Raw genomic sequence first — 20,837 nt, 5'->3', positions numbered from 1 at the left:
AGGCCATCCTGAGTGGACTTGATGGAGCCTTTTGGCTAGAAAAAAGAGGACGTGAAATGGATCCAACCTTCACTGAGATCATTTTTGATGAAGCTTTGGTGAACAATAGTCTTTGCTAGATTTTTTCCTATTGCTTAAGGACATGACTTTCAGATACTGTTCATCTGCTGTTGATAGTTTTTTAGTCGTCTTTGGAAATCTTATCTGTTAAGTGGCTTTCATTGAATGATTCATAAATGTTAAGTGGCTTAACAAATAAAAAAAGGATTCCCTTGAAAACAATCGGGTTCAAAGACTGGAGTGACCAATATTCAACCAATATTCAAAGAAAAACCTCTGAAAAGACTCCAGAAAGCTTAAAGAACTATTGCTCAAGCCCATTTCAAATATTTACAAGAAGCGCTGGCTCCTTGAGAAAGTAAAAAATAAAAACCGACTGCTTGCCTAAGACTTTCGCAGTGCTGTATGTGCTCATATATAAAAACATGGTATACTTCCAGCCATGTTCAGACTATATCATCTATTCATGGTAGCAGCAGCAATAATAACAACAAAATAAAACACTGAAGCCCTCTATGAATATTTTTCTCAGCTTCACAGATTATGTTTTTAGTGTGAAATACTTGGCTCCCTGCTGGCAAGCATCCGAGGTCTTTTAAAAATGCACAATGTCTGTAGTTTGAAGTAAGTCTTCCTACAGCCTCGGTGATGTAAAGGGAGCTTGGCTGTCTGTATTTTGAGGGAGCAGTTTATTTTGGGAGATGCAACCTGTTTCATCCCTGCTGAGAAGGGGAACAACAGGGGGTTCTTGTTGTCTGAGTTGTCCATGCAAGTTTTACTGCAGATGTATGAAGGTAAATCAGGCACCTATGGGTATCAGCAGTCAGGTGGCATTACTGAAGAGGCAGGTGGGTGGGTTTTTTGTGTTTGTTTTGTAGCATTTTTTATGGTTAAGGAGAAACATTGTAAAAATTAGTAATTATATGCTTCAAACATACAGTTTAGGATAATTAGAATGATTTTAAATAACTAATGAACAGAAATATGGCACTAACAATTCCCCAGATTCAAAGTCCTAACATCTGAGAAGACAAATCAGCAAATATTTAGCGTGTTTGTCAGAACAGTCGGTTGATAAATCTGCAAATAATTTCTGCGCTGGTTTAGATATTCAGTGGCTGTGTTAGCTGCTATTTAAGAGTATGATTAAACTCATTTATTTTTGGTTGTCAGCATTTTCCCTTTCATACAAAGATTTTCCCAGTCTTTTAATTACATTATCAACTGTAGGTGATTAAATCCCCGTATGTTTCCATTCAGTTTTCATAATAGGAAACATTAGTCTTATTATTTTAAAGCAGCCTGTCACAGTGAAATCACAGTGAAAGACCCGGCCTCTTTGGATGGTCTTTTTATACCCAGTCACGTCATTGACCTGCTTCCAGTTAACCTAATTAATTGTCTCAGTCTTTTGTTGCCTATGACCTAACTCTTTTCAAACGTCTTGTAGGAAAGATTAAATATAATAAACCTAGAGCTGGGCGATATGAGATTTTTTCATATCACGATATGTTTTTTTCATTTCAGGCGATAACGATATCTATCACGATATAAGCCAAATAACTATATTTGTAAGATTTAAATGTGCCGTTGCTCACAAGTAAAATGTGAAATAATCAGCAGCTTGTTTTGATTTAAATATTTATTTCCCATAATAAGTTCAACAGGGTAGATGTACTTAAGGAACATGAGACTTTTTCAGATAAATAAAGGCAAATATTGCAAACTACACAAAAGGCAGCCGCTAAAGCGTTTAAGTTTCAAAATAGAACAAACGAAACAGACTAAATTGTCAATTCCACTTAGAAACAAAATATTAATTCTAAAAATAAATCTTAGTTTGTTTTACAGAAGAACAGACAAAACTGACTAACTTTTGTCAATATCAAATAAACTGAGAACTAAAAGGAAATTCTCAATCTCTCCTTGTTGTATAGCTTAGCTTTTCAAACAGTTTTAACAGTTACTTTAGTCTGACAAAAGCCGAATGACGAATTAGCGCTTCCAGTCAGAGACTGAGGCTACGTCCACACGTACACGGGTATTTTTGAAAACGGAGATTTTCCGTTTTCGTTTTAAAAAATAATCCCGTCCACACATAAAGGCAGAAATGAAGGAAAACGCTGCTATGAACATGCCAAAGCAGCAGGTGGCGCTAGATTCCTAACCGTGCAGAAATGTTGGCCAATCAGAAGTCTAGAAGCCTCGGTGGGAAAAAGTAAACAAAGCTGGGGCATAGAAGCAGAACCGAGTCGTATGTGTGGAGGACAGTAACTGTGTGTATATGTAAGCATTTAAACACTGCAGAGAGTAGAATTAACAGTAACAGTATTGTAGAAATTCATTTCACCGAAACAATAACGTGGCGCACAGTGTGACGCATGCACCAGTTTATTGTATTTCCAGACTTGCTTTCGGCACAATTTACAGTGCACGCTACTCTATTTTTTGTCAGACTTGAAATAGCCGAAATACCTTCACACTACGGAACTTCTATGGCTCTTCCGTTCGACAATCTCTCCGGCATTGGAACCATCATCTGTTTTCTCTTCGGTCACGCTCGGTTGATTTTTCTAGTCGGCACACTCATTTCCTCCATTACCCGCTGGCTGCTTCCCAAACAAACACACGTGCGGCTTGGCACTTGTGCTGTACGTAACAAGTCACGCGACGTGACGCTGCGGCTGTGATTGGTTCGGCTCTGCGCTACTTAATTTGGATTGGCTGACCTTTTTTTTTTTTTTTTTTTTTTTTTTTTGGGGGGGACAAGAGCGGCGAGGTCTATCGCGATAGCTTAATTTCTCTATCGAGTAAAAGTTATATCGCGATACATATCGTTATCGTTCTATCGCCCAGCTCTAAATAAACCCAATAAAAATATCTAGTTTCTAGTTAAAAATTTTAAATGTTTATTAATTAGCTAATTTAATTTTACATAATTTTACATAATTATACATAATAGCAGGTAGTGTGTGCTTGGCATGCAACGGCCTTTTAAGACATGCTTCCTGAAAGCAAATGTGTTTACATGTTCAGAAAAACCGCCATCCTAGTCTTCCTGTAGCTACACCCCACTACACTGATCTCACTACGGGAGCTGTCTTTTTTTGTATTTTTCAGAGTTGAAGAATTGATGTTTCTTTTTTTCTGTGACATTATGGTTTTTGGAGTATGATGCATGTCTTTCAAATGAGCATATCTTTGCCTTTTTTCCTTGCTTTTCTGCTATTCCCGTGTAATTGCATGGGAAGAATTGTTTTAATAAGGAAAAATGGCCATACAACTGAATAAAATCTCTGTAACACAGACTGTGTGTGTCAGAAAGTGAGAAATTTCCCACAAGTGATTAACATGCCTGCGAGGACCTGTATTACACGTAGGTGACGTTCTGTGCGTGTCGGATTGCTTTCGGCGCAAGCGGATCGGCAAAGTGATTCTGATAATTACGTACATATTTACTAAGCTGCATGAAGTATAACAGTTGTTTTAGTGTCTCTGCCAAATCAATATTTATTTCATCAAAGAACAATTACCTTTTTCCTCACTTGTGTGCTCAATATTAAGTTGAACTGCTTGTTATTCATAAAGCAAACCGAGGACGTTTGATGGGAAAATGGAACCAAGTCAAAGAGTGTCATAAATTCTCATCAGTTGTACAAAACAAACAACAAAAAAACCAAAAACATATTTGCTGCAGCGCAGTTTATTGCTTTCTCGTGAACGTTTTATTTTGAGAGATATTGCAACCCCTTTGCAGCTATTATGTTTGTGTATAAACCTCTCTGCAAACACAAACGCTGCTTCTTACTTAAAAAGACAGAGCTGATGAGTCAGTGTTGTGAATGTCAAATTATTATCCCCAAACCTCCTTCTTTCTTTGTAGCTTAAAAATGAGGCTAGAGCTGGATTCTGATGTGATGTACTGAAATTCATTTTGGGGGGAATTTAAATGAAATGGTTAAAAAAAAACAACAACAACAAAACTTTGCATACTATCCTTATTTATTTCCGAACTTCCTCAGTATTGTGAGTATTTGGATATTTTGTCCTCTGTCTGCAGAAATTCAGGAACCTAAACTTCACACCAAAATATGTTATTCTCTCCCACAGAAAACACAGCTTTCTGCATGAAATGCTTCGGTTATTTATCCATGGGCCATATTCGCACGGTGGCCACCTAATGGCTAGTCTGGCAAGCCTCACAGGTCGCTTTTCTTTTCTTGCAGTTTCTTCTAACTCTAAAGGGGGCTTACAGACAGGTGGCAACTAGCAGTAACGTGGCAACCATTCATTCATTCACTTATATGCATAACAGGCAAAACAACCATTAGTCATGCATTGAGACAAAGAATTTGATTATCCGTTTTTCATATCCATAATGTTACTAAAACACATCATTGATTCACAGCTCTCTAGTTGAGTCTACAAAAAAAAGGCCAAATTAAACACAGTTTGACAGGCATTAAATATTATAAGACTTTTTTCACCAACAAGGTGATTGCCGCAAAGCAATTAGAGGAAAACGTGACAAATGTCAACATGGTGTGCAGTGTGTCCTTAAGAAAACTGAGGAAACTGGACAGTGAAGGTGAAAAGAAGTATTTTTATGTCATGTTATGTCTGTAGGACATGAATGGTAAGTCTTTTTCCCTTAAGGAATGAAAGAGCATGCCTAAAGAAGTTCGGGCTGTGTTGTCATAACAAATATTGACTGTCAAGCTCGTTAGGATTACACAGACTTTGTTTTTGCCTTTATATGTTATATATTTTCATACCTATGCTTCAATAAAGACTGAAAGACTGACTTTTGGTTGGGAAACCTAAAAAATCCAAAGGTGCAGGAGGTAAAGAAGGTTCAAAATCGAGCAATAATGGCATGCAATGACATGCACTCTGATGGTGTATAATGTATGCATCACATTAAGTGTGCAGCTTTCTTCATTTTTATGCTCGATTGGAAAAAAAAAACCCTAAATGCTTTAACAGTGTGTGGTGTATATGTGCACTTTGAGAGAAATAAGGAAAAAAATGCTTTTTTTTTTCAGATAATATTCCGGTTGGACCATGAGGAAATGGGGAAAAAGCAACAGGAAGCTGGAAACAGAGAGATGAAATGATGCTCTTATCTCAAATCCTTAATAGATCACACCAAACATGATTTAAAAGATGCACAGGGAAAGGTTTACAGAAAGCTTCACTCTCTTTCAAGGTGCAGTGCAGCAAATGCAGCGATGCAGAGCAACAAAAAAGATGATATTTTTCATTGTTTCTTCAGCACTCCAATATTATCAGCCTTTTGATATAGTACGTTTGACTTCGGTGAGCTGAGCTGAAGATTTAACGATCAATATGAAGCACTTGGACCACACTAGACCCACATATTCAGCGATTTCAAAAGCGCATTGATTCAAAGGGCATGAACAGTGACCGAAAAAACACATCTACCTCCCTGATAAATCAATTTGACTAAAAAAATGACATTTTATATTTTCAGAGCTGCAGACTGACTGATCTCTCCCCCTACTGTTAAATGTGTTTTTTATCTTAAACCTGTAAATTTGAAAAGCATTTCTTATAAAATCTTTAGAGCAGAAATCTCTCTATACCTTTGACTTAAGTGTGCACTAACTGAACCAGTGTTAATAATAATAATAATAATAAAAATACATTTTATTTGAAAGCGCCTTTCAAAATACTCAAGGTCACTGTACACAGTAGAATAAAAGCAACATAAAAGCAAGCAGTTTACAGAATCATAAAAGCATAAGACATAAACAAATAAAATAGCAGAGTGGAGAGGTTATGAGCTATTTTGTACAAGTGGGTTTTGAGTTTGGACTTAAAGAGTGAGAAGGAAGAGATATTTCTTAGATCAGGAGGTAGGGAATTCCAGAGTCGTGGAGCAGAGCAGCTGAAAGCCCTGCTCCCCATGGTTGCAAGACGGGGGAAGGGACGGAGAGTGAAAGGGAAGAAGAAGATCTGAGACAATGAGATGGAGCGGTGATCTTAACCAGATCAGAGAGATATGGAGGAGAGAGATGATGAATAGCCTTAATAAATGTGTACAAGAGTATTTTGAAATTTGATGCGATATTTATATTGGAGCCAATGAAGCTGCTGCAAGGCAGGAGAATATGCAGACAGAGTAACATTATTAATGTGTGAATTGAAAGGTAAAGTACTGTCGAGGATGACACCCAAACTTTTCACAGAGGAAGAAATGAAGACCGGTGAGTTATCGATAGTAATAGAGAAACTGTTGGTTCTGGATAATGTTGATTTAGTGCCGACCAAGAGGAGCTCAGATTTATTACTATTGAGTTTGAGAAAATTAGAAGAGAACCATGAATTTTGTTCAGCTAAACAGAGGATAAGAGAGGATCGGGGAAGAGCAGAATCAGGTTTAGTGGACAGATAAAGCTGCGTGTCATCGGCATAACACTGTATTTACGGAAAATATGTCCAAGCGGTAGAAGGTAGATAATGAAAAGAAGGGGCCCTAGGACAGATCCCTGGGGCACGCCAGTGGTCAGAGGGAAGGGCTGAGAAGTAAAGGATTTGAGTTGAATGACCTGAGTGTGATCAGACAGGTATGGTTTAAACCAGGCTAGTGGAGTATGGGAGAGACCGATAGAGGCTAGCCTACTGAGAAGTATAGAGTGAGAAATAGTGTCGAAAGCAGCACTCAGATCGAGGAGAATAAGAATGGAAAGTGAACCGGAGTCAGCTGCCATAAGAAGATCATTGGTTATTTTTATAAGTGCTGTTTCAGTGCTATGGGAGGGGCGAAAACCAGACTGGAACTGTTCATACAGATTATTATTAGTTAATTGTGAGTGGAGTTGTGTGGCAATTATTTTCTCAAGAATTTTTGAAAGGAATGGTAGATTGGAAATAGGCCAAAAATTCTCAAAATTATTGGGATCTAGACCAGTTTTTTTCAATATTGGGGTGATGGCGGCAATTTTGAGGGAAGCAGGAACAGTTCCAGTGGTAAGTGAAGAGCAGATGATGGCAGATATGAGGGGAAGCAAAGAAGGTAAACATGCCTTAACCAAAACTGTAGGAATGGTGTCTAGCTGACAAGTAGAAGGTTTTGACTTACAGATGAAATCTGAAATATCAGTAACCGAGGGGAGCTGGAAAGCAGAAAAACAGTGTGATGGGAGATGAATTACACAGGAAGAGCTAAATGGAACCTTGGAAACCAGTTCTTGGTGTATTTTGTGAATATACTCAATGAAAAATAACATTAAAGAATCACAAAAGGAGGATGAGTAAAGATGAGCAGGTAAAGAATCTGGTGACCTGAAAGAAGAGTTGAACAGTGAAAACAGTATCTTGGTTGAGTCATCTTTTGAACAGATAATGGTGGAGTAGTAAGCAGATTTTGTTTGATTAATACACTCCTTATAATACATAATATGATTATTAAACATTTCCTTGTGGATATTCAGACCAGTTTTTTTATAAAGGTGTTCAAGTCTGTTCAATCATTAGCAGTATTTTGATCATTTCATAATCTTATTAAAAAAATCAAATGTAATCTGAAATGACCAAAATACCCTTTGGATAACACTTGAAACTTGAGAGAGAGATGAAGAGATCCAGAGATGAGGAGTAAATGAGTTCAAGGTATTTGTGGAAATTGTTATTTTAGCTCGACATGATGGTATTTACAGTTAAAAAAAAAGAAAAAAAAAAGAAAAAAAAATATATATATATATATATATTTATTTATTTATTTATTTATTTATTTATTTATTTATTTATTTATTTTTTAAATTGTCAAGTCATACCTCGGCTCAGTCTGCATCATATTTCTATGCTTTTTTCCCTCCATACCGGCTTAACCTTACTATCGTCATCAAACAGCTGTCATGGTTTACTTCTTCCTTGGCATTTATTCCACCATACTCTTAGCCTTTGCCTGGGTTTTAAATGTCGGTGAGGGCCTGTCAAAGGTACTATGCAGGGAAGATAAAACATTTTCACGAGGCTACTGGGCAGCAACGGCTTGAACTTGGCAGATAAGTGTGAGCTTTGAATTTATACATTATTCAAAAAACTGACATCTGTGTTCCCAGTGCCAAAGGCTGCACCTCGGGCGAGTTTGAAAAATTATACGTTTGCAAGGTGGCAAAGAGTTATGCGCAGTTAAAAACAGCCCTCATGTTTTACCAATCACCTTAGGTGGGGGACAGGGAGCCAGGCTGTTATTTGTAGCCTTATAAAACCCATTTTAAAAAGTGAGATGACTAATCTTGCCGTAATGACAGCACCACCCCTGGAACTTCAGCTCCCAGACACATCTGTGCTCAATTACTGCAAATAATTCAACCAGCAAACAGCATCTTAATAGGTGGGTGGTGGAGTGATGGCAGAAGGAACGGGTAGAGGCCAGGGAGGAGCAGAGATTGAAGAGTGAAGTGGAAAAGATGTAGTTTGCAGAAATGGGAATTTTATTGTATGTGTGAGCAGAGGAGAATCTCAAATATTTCAACTTTTTTTTGCTAAGAGAACTTTATTATTCGTCTTGAAGTAGCAATTGTCATTCTTGGAGTGTTGGCTGTCTAAAACTCTTCATGCATGCACGAGTGTGATGGACTGAGAGGACAGCAGAAGTTGACTGTACACGTCTAAGTGACAAAGTCATTTTAGCAAACACTTTTATGTGAGTTAACCTGGAGCAATGCATTCAATATGCATTCACTGCATGCCACTGGTGGGAACCAAAAACTATATTAGAAACCACTGAACCTCACATGAAATCAAATGCACTCGGGTTATAAAAATGCTAATATTTATGTGTGTGCATCAGTCTCTCAGTTTCCTTACAGTGTAAGGAGTGAGGAGTAAAAGTTGATTATGTGTGTACTGGGAAGGAGTTTGTGGACTTGTTGGTGTTGTGTGCGGCATTAATCCTTCTGGTTCCTACACACATTGCAACCTGTAATGCCTGTCGGTCTGTTTATGTTAATAAGTTTGCACTTCAGTCACATCTTGATTGACTGAGGTGACTTTCAGCTTTAATTCAAACCATTTTCAAACATAGTCCCACATTTCAGAGACTTTCACACTGACATGATTTTAATTTTTAAGATTGTTTTTATTACTTGGATGAAAATCCTTAGTAGACAATGACTTGCAGACAGTGAAATTTAGAACCCATGAACGTCACCGACCGCTGCAGCTGACTTCAGCCTTGTAGTCAAAGCTGAAATGCTTGCTCTGTTGGGTGGAGATCGGGTCATCTTGGCCTTTGAAAAATATCCAGCTTAGTTGCATTGAGAAATGTTTGCAGTTTGCTTTGGGTTGTTATCCACTTGCAGTGCAAAGTGCTGTCAGTGTGACCAGTGTTGCAGATTTAGCTTAACCTGAGCAGAGAGTATAGCCCATTTCACAACTTCTCCAGCTACTTCTATCAGCAGTCACATCATCAATAAACACTCATGACCTGGGTCCACTGGCTGCCATACCTGCCGTAACATTGTCTCTATCATGCTTGACTTATCTGTCAAGCAATGGGGTATGCTTTGGATTATGATTTCTTTCTTTACGTTGCCATACTTTTCTTTTTCTCCCATTGCCTTGGTAAGTTTCTCTTGCTTCATCTATCCAAAGAATTCTTTTGATTGTAGATTTTGATAACAATATGCCTACCTCTTTTGTTTTGGTTTTATTAGCCAAAGGAATAATTTTTTGTCCCACTTTACTCGTCATCTGTGGTCTTTTAGGTCTATTGGTCCATGAATTTATAGATCCAGAATATAGATTTGGCTGCTGTCCCTCTGATAGCTTAATGATAGCCTCACTCAGTTGCACTGACACCTTATGACCTCATATTGAAAGCTGCAGTGAACAGTTACCAAATGCAAGTTTGGCACTTGGAACCAACCTCAGATATTTTATCTGCACAATTTACCAAGGAATAACGGGGGAACGCGGCTCATCTGTCAGTTAATTGTCCAATTAATTTTGAGCTTCTAAAACTGGAAGACTAAAAATGACTGTAATTCCTAAACAGTTAAAGCAGTACTTCTGTGAAACCCTTTGATTTATAGCTGAAAATCTGCACTTGAATCGCAGCTTTATTGATTTAAAGTCTACCTTGGTGGTGTGCGGACTCAAGATTACCAAAACTTTGTTGTATCCAAATACTTATAGTGCAAACTGCATATCATACAAATGAATTGTTCTTTGTATTCATTGATCCTTTTACATGTCATTCATCAAGTTAAAACCGGTGGTTGCTTGTTCTTCTCCTAGATCCCTCTCCCCACCAGAGGCAGAAGCCCCCGGCTACCGAACTCTGTTACAAGACTGAAATCAGCAGTCTCATGGACTTCAATTCTCCAGATGCCTCTCTGGACAAAGGTAAGACTCTAATCAGGTGAAATATGTTTCATTTCCTGCGCTTGCTTTGCTGTAAAAGCTTTGGTGGATGTGAAAGTTCATATAGATTCGCCCAAATACACATATGCAAATATAGTGTATGTACACACACATGCAGCTGGAAATGCATTAAATCCATAAACATGTCAGGTTCAGGGTCTTTAAGATGTGCACGCGAGGATTTGTAATGCAGTAAGCGCATCACTTACTCCCCCGTCTCAGCAGTGTCGGCTTGCATTTGTCAGAAATGAGAGTGTGTATTACTTAAACTACTAAGAACTGATTCCACCATGTTGTTTCAAGTGTACTATATTATTTAAGCTCTATGTGTTATAAAAAGAGATGCTTTTTTAATCACTTAAACGAGGTCAGAAGTTCATAGTAATTATAATATTATGCACTTAGAAGCAATTTAGAAAAGGATTGTTTTACTTTTTATTAAACGGTTACCCAACTTCAGCTCATGCTTCACCGTCACCACAGTCTGCCCTGTGTGTTTAGTCACTTGTGTCACCGAGAGCCATCTGGAAAAGCAGCCTATTAACTTTAAAGACTGTATTTATTCCCATGACGCTTATCTGACTGGGTGGTCAGACGGGTCTCACATTAGCGCCAGCCGCTCTCCAGACAAACACTTTTAGTAGTTTGTCTGGAGTCCGTCTCCATGTTCCAGCACTTTCATCACTAAAGCTTGGAGTCTTTTATAGAAGATCAAAGATGTTAAGTACGGCATCAGTCCAGGAGTGTGTCCTGAGTAGTGTGTCTTGTAAAGTTGCCAGTTCCAGTATGGATCTTTATTGTCATCCAGGCAGCCGCCCAGGGCCTTTATTCATTAGAGTATCCTGCTTAGGGCTTTATTTGAATGCCAGGTCTCTTGTCTCTTCCTAATAGTGTGTGCCAGTGTGGCGATGGTACTGAGTGCACTCACAAATGGTCACACAACAATCATTTTTTGCAGTTTCTTGTTCCTGATTACAACTGTAAGGTACTTTTACTTTTGTATTTCTGTCATTCTTCACTGCATTCACCGACAGCTTAATAAATTATTAACACTTCAATACTGTAAACATAAAATACATGATAACATATAAAATCTGCTTTTGAGACTCAAGCGAGCAGATATACTGACAGATTCGGTCATATTTTTAAACCTTTTATATGTGCGTCACTCCTACAGAGCATAAAGCAGCTGGTCCTTTAGTTCTATAGACATTTCCTGGGTGCTGTAAATGTGCAGACTCAGGAAAAAGCACGTAGGCACACCAAACCCCTGCAGTGGCCAAGGCCACGTATATCACCACAAGTTTCATCAGAATGAGAATGGGGATCTAAGAGGCTGTGCTATGAGAGAGAGAGACAGGGAAGGAGAGGGAGAGACCAATGTAAGCAGTGAGTGCTGGATCATAATGAAGACAGGTGCTGCTTCGGCACATTAAGTGGCACTGATGTCACCAGCCGGGCGAGGCTTGGTATGTGCGCCACATTAGATAGGAAGGTCAATGCGAAGGAGTCAAACAGGGCTTCCAGGGAAAACTGGCTTAAGAGGGAAGGACAGACAGGGAAGGGGGAAGTGGAGGATAAAAGAGTTGAAGAGCACTGCAAGGAGAAGGAGAAAGACTAGGTGAGGGATTACATAAGGAAACGTTATTGCAGGCATATTCTGATTAACACGAGAAAATCAACCGGTGAAGCAGGCGGAGACAGAAAAGAACAAACGATTAATAAAGCACGGGAGAATGTGAAGCTGTGCGTGTGGGGGGGTGACTGTGCAGAGCGGTCTCTGCTGAGCACTTCCATTTTTCTCATGTGCTGACACTTTCCAAAACACCTGCCCCCATCGAAGCCCTCTTACAGCCAGTGGGAGAGTGGCAGCTAAATTGCCTTCAGCAACAATATCCAGGCCTCTCCATTGTAATTTACACACATCAGAAATAGCTACTCAGAAATGCTTAGACACAATTGTCCAAGAGTAGCTAGGCTTGCCATTTTAATGTGACTCATTTGCATAAGTGCAGTAACTGGACAGAGCAATATTATTATGTTACATGCTGTATGCCATGATCACAAGGTCGTGGCCAGTTTTTACATAATCCGGCTAGTATGACCAAAGAAAGGAAGGGAAATGGTAATTTAGACTTATTACTCTGGACATAATGATTATATCCCTGTAATGGAGTTTTGAGCCGTCGATCCACAGAAATGTGATCTTATGAATCCTAAGAAAATTGTGCCGCAGTTTGCACAGACAACGATCTTATCTGTGTGCTTGTGTGTCCTCTGGCCTTCCTGTTAAAAGCTACAGAGAGGTTAAAGCTGACGGAGGGAGCAGAGCAGCAGTGAGACTGTCTTCGGTCTTTGTCGCTTTCTAACGGCTTCATTAAAGGAGGCTTCTGAAAAGTAGAACTCAAAGGTCATGAAGTCTAAAAGCTGGATTTCAAAGGGTCTAGATCATACTTGTCTGCTGTGAAGGGCTTTATTTAAGCAGTCTTCAAAGGAAATACTGTTACAGGAAAAAAAAAAAAACCAAATATGCATATCAGTACATGTGGGTGTATGCCTACGTGTGTGCGCCAATGTGTGTGCATGGCTGGCTTGCTTTAACAAACAGTTTAAGAAGAAAATTCAGTAAAACACAAGCTTATATTAGACCATTTACCAATAAAAATCCTGTTTTGTTCTTCTTTCTACATCCCACGGAATCCAGTCAGAGGCAGGCTGTATTTGTCTAACCTGTTGTCATATTTAAATGACTGAACTGTTATCACAAAACAACATAAATTTAGTTGTAAAGCTGTGATGTTTAGTTGTTGCTAGTTCAGTTCAGACTGAACCCTAGTACCAGAAATCCAGGTTAGCCAAATAAAGCTAATCTCATTGAGTATAGTTTCTTGGTCTGAATAATGAAGTTCTTATCAATGACCAGCAGGGGGCGACTCCTCTGATTGCATCCATAGAGAATAGGAATGAGGGGCATAGCTTCAATGTTGATGTATAAGCTGCCACCATGTAAGAAGTTATCTTAAATAGATTCAAGTTGTCAGGTGAGGCCAGCAAGTTTGGTTAGCAGTTGCAGTCATAAACTGAATGGGCGCAACACACAACACATATGTTGGTTACTGAGTGCCAAGCAACGGACTGAGTTACTAAACAACTAAACAAATCTGAAGCACAGACTTCTGGGTGGTCTTTACCACTCAACAAGCCATAATATCATAGATAATCCATTAAGAGGTTAAAAAAGGGATCCAACAGGAACGTTTGTGTTGGTGTTAAGTTTCCCCTCCGCCACCCTTCCCTCTAGTCACATCTGCTTTCAGAATCCCAGATGAAAATCTGTGACCAAAGACTTTATAGCAGGGCTTTTGTTGGTTACAGTACAGCCATCTGTTTTACTGAGTAATGTAATCGCTAAGACCTTTCTCAAAACATTTTTAAGATGGGTTTAAAGAGAAAAGTGTTCAAGGAGTGTAAATTAAAACCCATTGCGTTAGCTGTGGCACTACAAAGATTTAGATTTCTGCTCTTGCCAAATAATCAGACCGTTTATTAGTTTAATGCAAAGTATAAGAGCCACAGACAGCTTTTTAATGAGTTTCCAGTTCACACTTCAAAACTTTATTTTGCTACGACACTAACGAATATTGTGTTTTGATTGATAAGGAAATATGAATTCATTTTAAAATGTGTCAAAAACATAACATGTAGATTGATGAATGGATTGATTCTTGTGTAGCACCTTTCTGCTGTACTTGAGCAGTCAAAGAGCTTTATACAAACTGCCTGAGTCACCGACACACGTGCTTTTTTCCCTACACCTTAGTGCTTTCTCGCTAACATCCACACATTCATACTCAATGTATCAGAGAGCAGGTTTTGGTTCAGTATCTTGCCCAAGGATACTTAGGTGTGCAGACTGAAGACTAGAGATTGAACCACCAACCTTCTGATTAGTAGATGACCTGGCTAGATGACTCCTGAGCTACAAACAAACCCATATTGAAAGAAACTTAGTTTGCAGGTTGTCTGTCATCACCTTGATAAACACTCAGGTGTGCTGTGCCATCTACTCAAACCTGCAATGACCGAATTAAATGCATGTTTTAAAATTTTCATTCCAGAATTTAAACGCTCTGTGCTCTTAATCAGATTATATATTGTCTGACTCCTTCTGAGATGTTTCTCTGTTTGTTTTGCAGTCTTAAAATCCACACCTACACCTCATTAGGATTTGGATTTACACCTTAGCCTAGCACTGTGCCAAGGTGATACTAAATGTGTGTTTGTGTTTTGTTTAATTTCTAAATTGTACCTTGGATCATGAAATGAAATGAACAGCCAGCTGGCCACCTTCAGTTTGTCCTTCAAAACGTAGAAGAAAACAACATAATGAAGAAATAACCCTCTTCTGTTCATCAGCTTTCATATTAATTTTTCAACAATTAGAAACCATATTCTTTTAAGCTCCTGAAATCAAAGCTGATAGTCATCACTTCATCCTATATCTGCAACACGAGCTTGGTTTGGTCCCTCTACTTAAAATAACAACAGTTGTGTTGTTCAAGATAATGTGGGCCAAACTCTAGGTTTAGACACAATAGGTCAATAAAAGTACTAAGTAGCCGTTAGAACTTCATGCAAAGTTTCAAGTTACAATTTTCCATTTGAATCTCTGTCCCCATTTTGTGTGATTTGCCTGTGGTAAAAAAGAGTAAAAAGGTGAGGTGTGTGGAGAAAATTATAGGAAAGAAACAATATTGTCTTGAGGTCACACATTATAAACACTTATGTTTCTTTGTTACAACCCCTGGGTTACAAATGCATCCAAACATTTGGGCATTTATGGGGAAATTGCATAGTTTGTAGATTTTTTAAAGTGAAACCCCTGCACCAAATGGATTTAAAGGGAACATTTAGTCACGTCTGCTCAATCACTGTAATGCACTATGAGGCAGGTCAAGAACTGTTGTTAAGAATCATTGATGGCGACTGCTGAGTTGATAGTCCCTCATACTTACGGTAACAACCATGCACTCCTCCTCCTGACCCTACTGATTTGTACACATACCAGATGGGCTAAAATGTTTCGGCAGCTGAGTCCCCAGTTCCACTTCTTGTGGCCGGACAAATAGAAAAATGCAAGAAATAGTGCCAAAAAAGCCAGTGATACACAAAAGCATATGTGCAGCAGAAGACACACATTGATTAGCTTGATTTTGTTGTGGATAGTGCTGCAGTGCTGAAATTTTAAGCAGCAGAGAACAGCGCTGCAGCAGTTTCCTGCTGTACATGAGATCATTTACCCTCTGCAGTGTTTTACAGTGGCTCAGACTGCCGTGACAACTTTATTTCTGAGACATCTCCCTCTATTACTTTTTGTATCACATTCTGCTTAGAACCGTCTTCTCTTTACTTGGTCTTCTTCACAGTTCACTACTACTTTTAACTCCATTAGTTCACACTTTGTGACTTATGGACTGATTTAATCCTGATTTATTTGAAGGTTGTTGAGAAAGACCACGGAGAGAAGGAAAAGGGAAAGTGAGAATTTATGAGGACATGGAGTCCATTAACACACGCACTGTGTGTTGTAACAAAGGCCAATTTGGTGGACTTTGTCCGCACCATGTTGCTGACATTAGAGATCTATACTTATATACTGTGTACGCACACATACTATATGTACACACATACATGATTTGAAGTTTTTTGCTTGCTTTTCTTTGAGTTATTGTGCCAACCTAATTCACTGCACATAGACAAAGAGACTGGTTGCTCTAATTATTTTTAATTTAAAGGACTGTGCTTCGAGGTCATCACCTCCAGGCATCCAGGACATGCAGAAAAGCTTCTTTCGCATTCATAATTTCACATAAAATACAGGGAAATCACTTTATCATCAGGCAGTGGAGCAATGTGTATCACAGATAGCTAATTTTCCCCATGTTCCTCAGTCCCCGAAGAGTGATTTGATGCTGTCTTAATGTAGTGTAAATAGCCAGTGAATGCCAAGTACATTCTTTTAATTAGGAAACCCAACAGAGCTGTTGATTAGCACTTTGTCTTCATAAGTGTCTGAGTTTGAGCTACAGTTGGATCTCTTACTAGTAACCTTATAGTCTTCTAGCATGTCCCAACAAATCTTAAGCAAGAACAGTATAATAAAAATGATGTATCCAACTTGCTTGCCTTTGTTTTATATGGTAAAACCCAATCTAATTGCCAGTTCATTTCACATTTCAAGAACAGCAGAGCAATAATTTCTTTGGTACTGCACTGAGGTCCCCCCCCCCACCCCTTCCACACACACATGTATTTCTTTAAAATTATTGTAGAAATTTTTACAGCCAACATCTGTACACGATAAATGACTTTTCTCCAGAGCTGGAAGCTGAGTCATGTCTCATCCGTAGATTCATTACACACTGTGCAGAGGTACATGACTTCCTTTATAGCTACTTTAACTCCATCTTTCCTCTTCACTGGCATTAAAAGGTATTGGTTACCATCCTGTGGAATGGGATTACGGCTGTACAGGAAAAATAAGTTACAGCAAAAAATCAGTGGCTCGATTCCAATTGTGTGGGACAATATAACTCAGGAGACTTCTTCCCACGCATTGCTGAACATCCTTGTGTGTTATCATGAAGTAAAATCACATTAGCACATGTTCACAGTACAAAGTCTTGTATTTGATGTGGCCTCACAAAAAAATAGTGCCTCTATGTGCCCATGTTGTCAGTATTTATGCTTATTTAATTCAGTTGAGTTCATTTTACTTTGTGCTTTATATGTGGATAACATAGGCTTCTGCCATAGATGTCAATTGACCTTGAAATATTTCCAATAGAAGTCGGGGGGTGGCAAGATGGTGCGGTATTTAGGAGCCCTGCTCCACACCAGGAAAGTCTGGGGTTCAGATTCAGTCAGTGGGTCCTTTCTGTGTGGAGTTTGGATAGTTTCCCCATAATTGTGAGGCTTCTCTCTGGGTTCTCCTGTCTTTCAGTCCAAAAGCATGTATAGCTTAGGTTAAATGGTGATTCTAAATCAGCCGTAGGTTTCAATGTGAGTGCGAATGGTTGTCTGTCCCTCTGCGTTAGCCCTGCTGTAGGCTGGAGATCTGTCCAGAGTGTACTCAGAGTGACAGCTGGGATAGGCTCCAGCCCTGAATTGAATAAACAGAAGAAAATAGACTGGTGCAATAGACATCTCAGACACTTTTGTGATATTTGCTCTTTGTAGTAAAATGTACACATGGGCTTTTACAAACACGTCTGTAAAGTAAGTCTTGTGATTTGCTATTGTTGAGTCCAGAACATACTTTATGGATGTCATAAAATAAAGAGCAATTCAGTAGTTATTGTTCTATATTTGATCACATTTCACGCTGCATTGTTTTGCCATGTTTGATTTCTAACTTGAGCATAAAGTAGACTTTTAAATTATGGTTTAAGAAGGTTTTTGACAACACACCACCAGGAGGCCAGTAAGGTTTTTAAAATGCATATAAATAAATAATTCACGAGATTAACAGTGAGAAGAGAAATTTTAAATCCTTAAAATTTGACTTTGAATCACCTGATATAATATGAATTTTGTGCAAAGAGTGGCATACAGAAACTGCTGATTTATTCCTAATTACTATGTGGAATGAAGGGGAAATAACTTCAACATCCTCGTTGTTATTCTCTGATTAGTCTCTGTTCTACTGTTTTGTCGTTTTTATGACTAATTCCCTATGTGTGCTTTAATTGTAGGAATTACTTTTATAGTCATCGTCATCATTCTGCTCATTTGAAAAGGTTTTATCTTTTCCTTGCGGAAAGATGAATAAATCTTAATTAATGCATGGGCTTATCAACTTTCTTTAAAATCTCAGCTCCTTCTGTCTAACTACTAGGCCATCAGCATTTCTTCACTCACCGTCCTGCCTCAAATATCGTGTCACTGCAAGGGTGGTTGGACAAAAAGAAAAGATTACAAATGGCACGCATCTGTGTCTGCTTTAAGTCACAGTGACTTTGTACACATTCCTTGTCAACCAGAATATTAACAAGAGGCATATAAAATGAATGCAGAAGGCTTTAAAAGACTGCCTTAACAATTCAGTGTAAACACATCCAGTTTATTACATTTTAAAGTGGACCTATGTTTTAATCCAGAAATGACGACAATATCCTGTGAACATCCCACAAATTTGGTCATAAATCCAAACATTATTGTGTTGCCTAAGCTTCTACTTTACTCTGCAGAGCGCACTTAGTTTGCACTGTTCAAGTTGCTCGACAACCACAGGAAAGAAAACTCACGTGATATTTTTCTTGTGCAAAAGTTTCCCACAGCAGCAGTGGTTTTAATGGTGCTAAAGATCTTTTTTTATGATGCTATAAGTGTTATTTTAAAAGCATTAGCTTACTCAAGCCTCGGGCGAGTCAACAGGCCTGGTTTTGTCCAGCTTGCTGGTATTGGATTGCACACAAATTAACACCCACCTGCCTGTAAGACTACACCTTGGCTTGGCTCTTTCCCTCATTGGTGCAACTCTGTGTTAGAATAATGTGGGAAAATCGTAGTCATGGCCCCTTTGAGCTCCTCCTTCATACCTAGTTAACTATTTGAGCCAAGTGGGAGGGGCCTAATGCACTGTATCATTGAATTCATGGGAGTAGCCTTGAACAGGTACACTTACAGGGGAAAGACAGAGGAATAACTCCTGGATTTATTTCCTGGTGTCAACTGAGCCTGACTTTAGGGGATGAAAATTGAAGAATGACAGGGTTTGAGTTTGGGAAGCTGAAGAAACAGTAATTTTAGGATTTGGTCTGTCCTGAAAGTCTCAGGACGCACGTCAGATCCTGGAGTCCTCTGGTGAACTCCCCTCGGGGGAGGGGATGAAATCAGACAGGGAGCAAGGAAAGTCTGGTGAGTGAATGGAACAAGTGCAGCAGCCAGAGTTAGACTGGAGTATGAAGTGCGTTTCAGTCATTCAAAGGTCTTACACTGAAAAAGACAGTGTTTCTTTGTGTTTGTCCTGCTTGACGAAATTTGCCAGATCGCCGGAGATTTGTGGTGCTGTTTAACATGAAAGCACATCGTGCTGACATGTCGCCTGGTGCCATACGTAGTCAGTCACCTGTTTTAGTGTTAAGCTGTTGGGAGACTTTAACCTGAGATGACCTCAGAGTAGCTGCTATTGTTTGAGTTTGGGAACAGACATCCTTGTTTTACTTTTCCTAGCTGACTTGCATGGAATAAACTTGAAGAGATTTTATTCAACCTGAAATCAAAAGTCTAAAAATATGACAGTGATTCACACTATTATATTAGTGTGGATGTCTCAGAACAGGGTGTGACTGAGGCTTTGCTACTTGTGGATAACTAGATAACAGTCTTGGAAGTTTGGGGAGCTTCACATAACCTTCTTTTCCATGTAAACAAGGCAGTGTGTTGTGTTTCTAATGTAAACGCTGCGGTCTCAGATTCTTAGTTGCCACTTTACTCTGAATACACGTCTTTCATTAACACAGGAAATTGTCGCCGCATCAGCGAGGACGGTTTCTGACTATTTTAACTGAAGAGTATTGAATTACCTTACATGTGAAAAATGCTGTAACTGTGGGAAGAACTATAGATGTTTCCCCCCTCTTGTTTTGCTTCCAAATACCTGCATTGCATCTCTATACTGGTAGCTGAGCGGCTTTTCAACCTTGGACTAAAGATATTCCAAGCACAGAGGTAAAAGTTCACATAACAGAACAGATTAGCAAAGCTTGTTTTCGTTCTTGTATATTTTTCAATCGTGTCATGTAAATCTTCTTAACCTCAAGGTGCGGTTGTGACACAAGAGGTGCATTTACGCTAAAAGAAACACCTGGAGGATATGGAAGGCCGTCTTTGCCCAACCCTTACTATCCCAGGTGTGGTTATGTATTTGCAATTGTGCACGGTTACTCAGCTTTCCGTCTCAAATTTCTCCAGCGTCCCCTGTGATTACCACGTAGGTAATTTGCGGCCGGTTTTTGTAAACTGGAATTGGACAGCATTAGTCATGCAGCCATTACTACTTGTAACCATAGCAGCAGATTATGTATGGTCGTAGCTGTTGATAATTTTTATAGCAGCACAATCTTCTGGTTTTGATCTTCTCGCCACATCAAACCTGTGTTCTTTACCTCTGCCAGCACTCGACCATCCACACCCCCAATCATTGCAGATTACACCGCTCATTTTTGTCTCACAGTTGTCAGCCAGAGAGAAAACAGTGCTTCAGAGGAGTGACATGATTGGTCTTAACCCCGTAGATGGATACTCTCTGTAAAGCTAGCTGTAAAACAGGACAGGCTGTTGCTGTCTGACTAACCTGACACTCAGTAAGGATCAGGTGA

At 39.1% G+C, this 20,837-nt stretch overlaps 1 protein-coding gene across 12 annotated transcripts in view; it reads left to right on the top strand.

Annotated features, from left to right (window-relative positions):
* LOC102307504 (kazrin) overlaps positions 1–20,837 on the top strand; it is a 198,355-nt gene that overhangs the window by 131,678 nt on the left and 45,840 nt on the right. For 11 of the 12 annotated variants that reach the window (XR_006052911.1, XR_006052910.1, XM_005945848.3 and 8 more), the window contains one exon: positions 10,330–10,437. Coding sequence is in view for 10 of the 12 variants with exons in the window: in XM_005945848.3 (XP_005945910.2) it covers positions 10,330–10,437 (108 nt within the window). In the remaining 2 variants the exon portion in view is untranslated. The other variant, XM_042213592.1, reaches the window with a different exon arrangement.

This window comes from Haplochromis burtoni, unplaced genomic scaffold, assembly GCF_018398535.1.
Source record: "Haplochromis burtoni strain Fernald_Lab_line unplaced genomic scaffold, NCSU_Asbu1 Contig_458, whole genome shotgun sequence".
NCBI classification, from domain to species: domain Eukaryota; kingdom Metazoa; phylum Chordata; class Actinopteri; order Cichliformes; family Cichlidae; genus Haplochromis; species Haplochromis burtoni.
The sequence above is the reverse complement of the archived record's forward strand: the minus strand, read 5'-3'. Positions and strand labels throughout refer to the sequence as shown.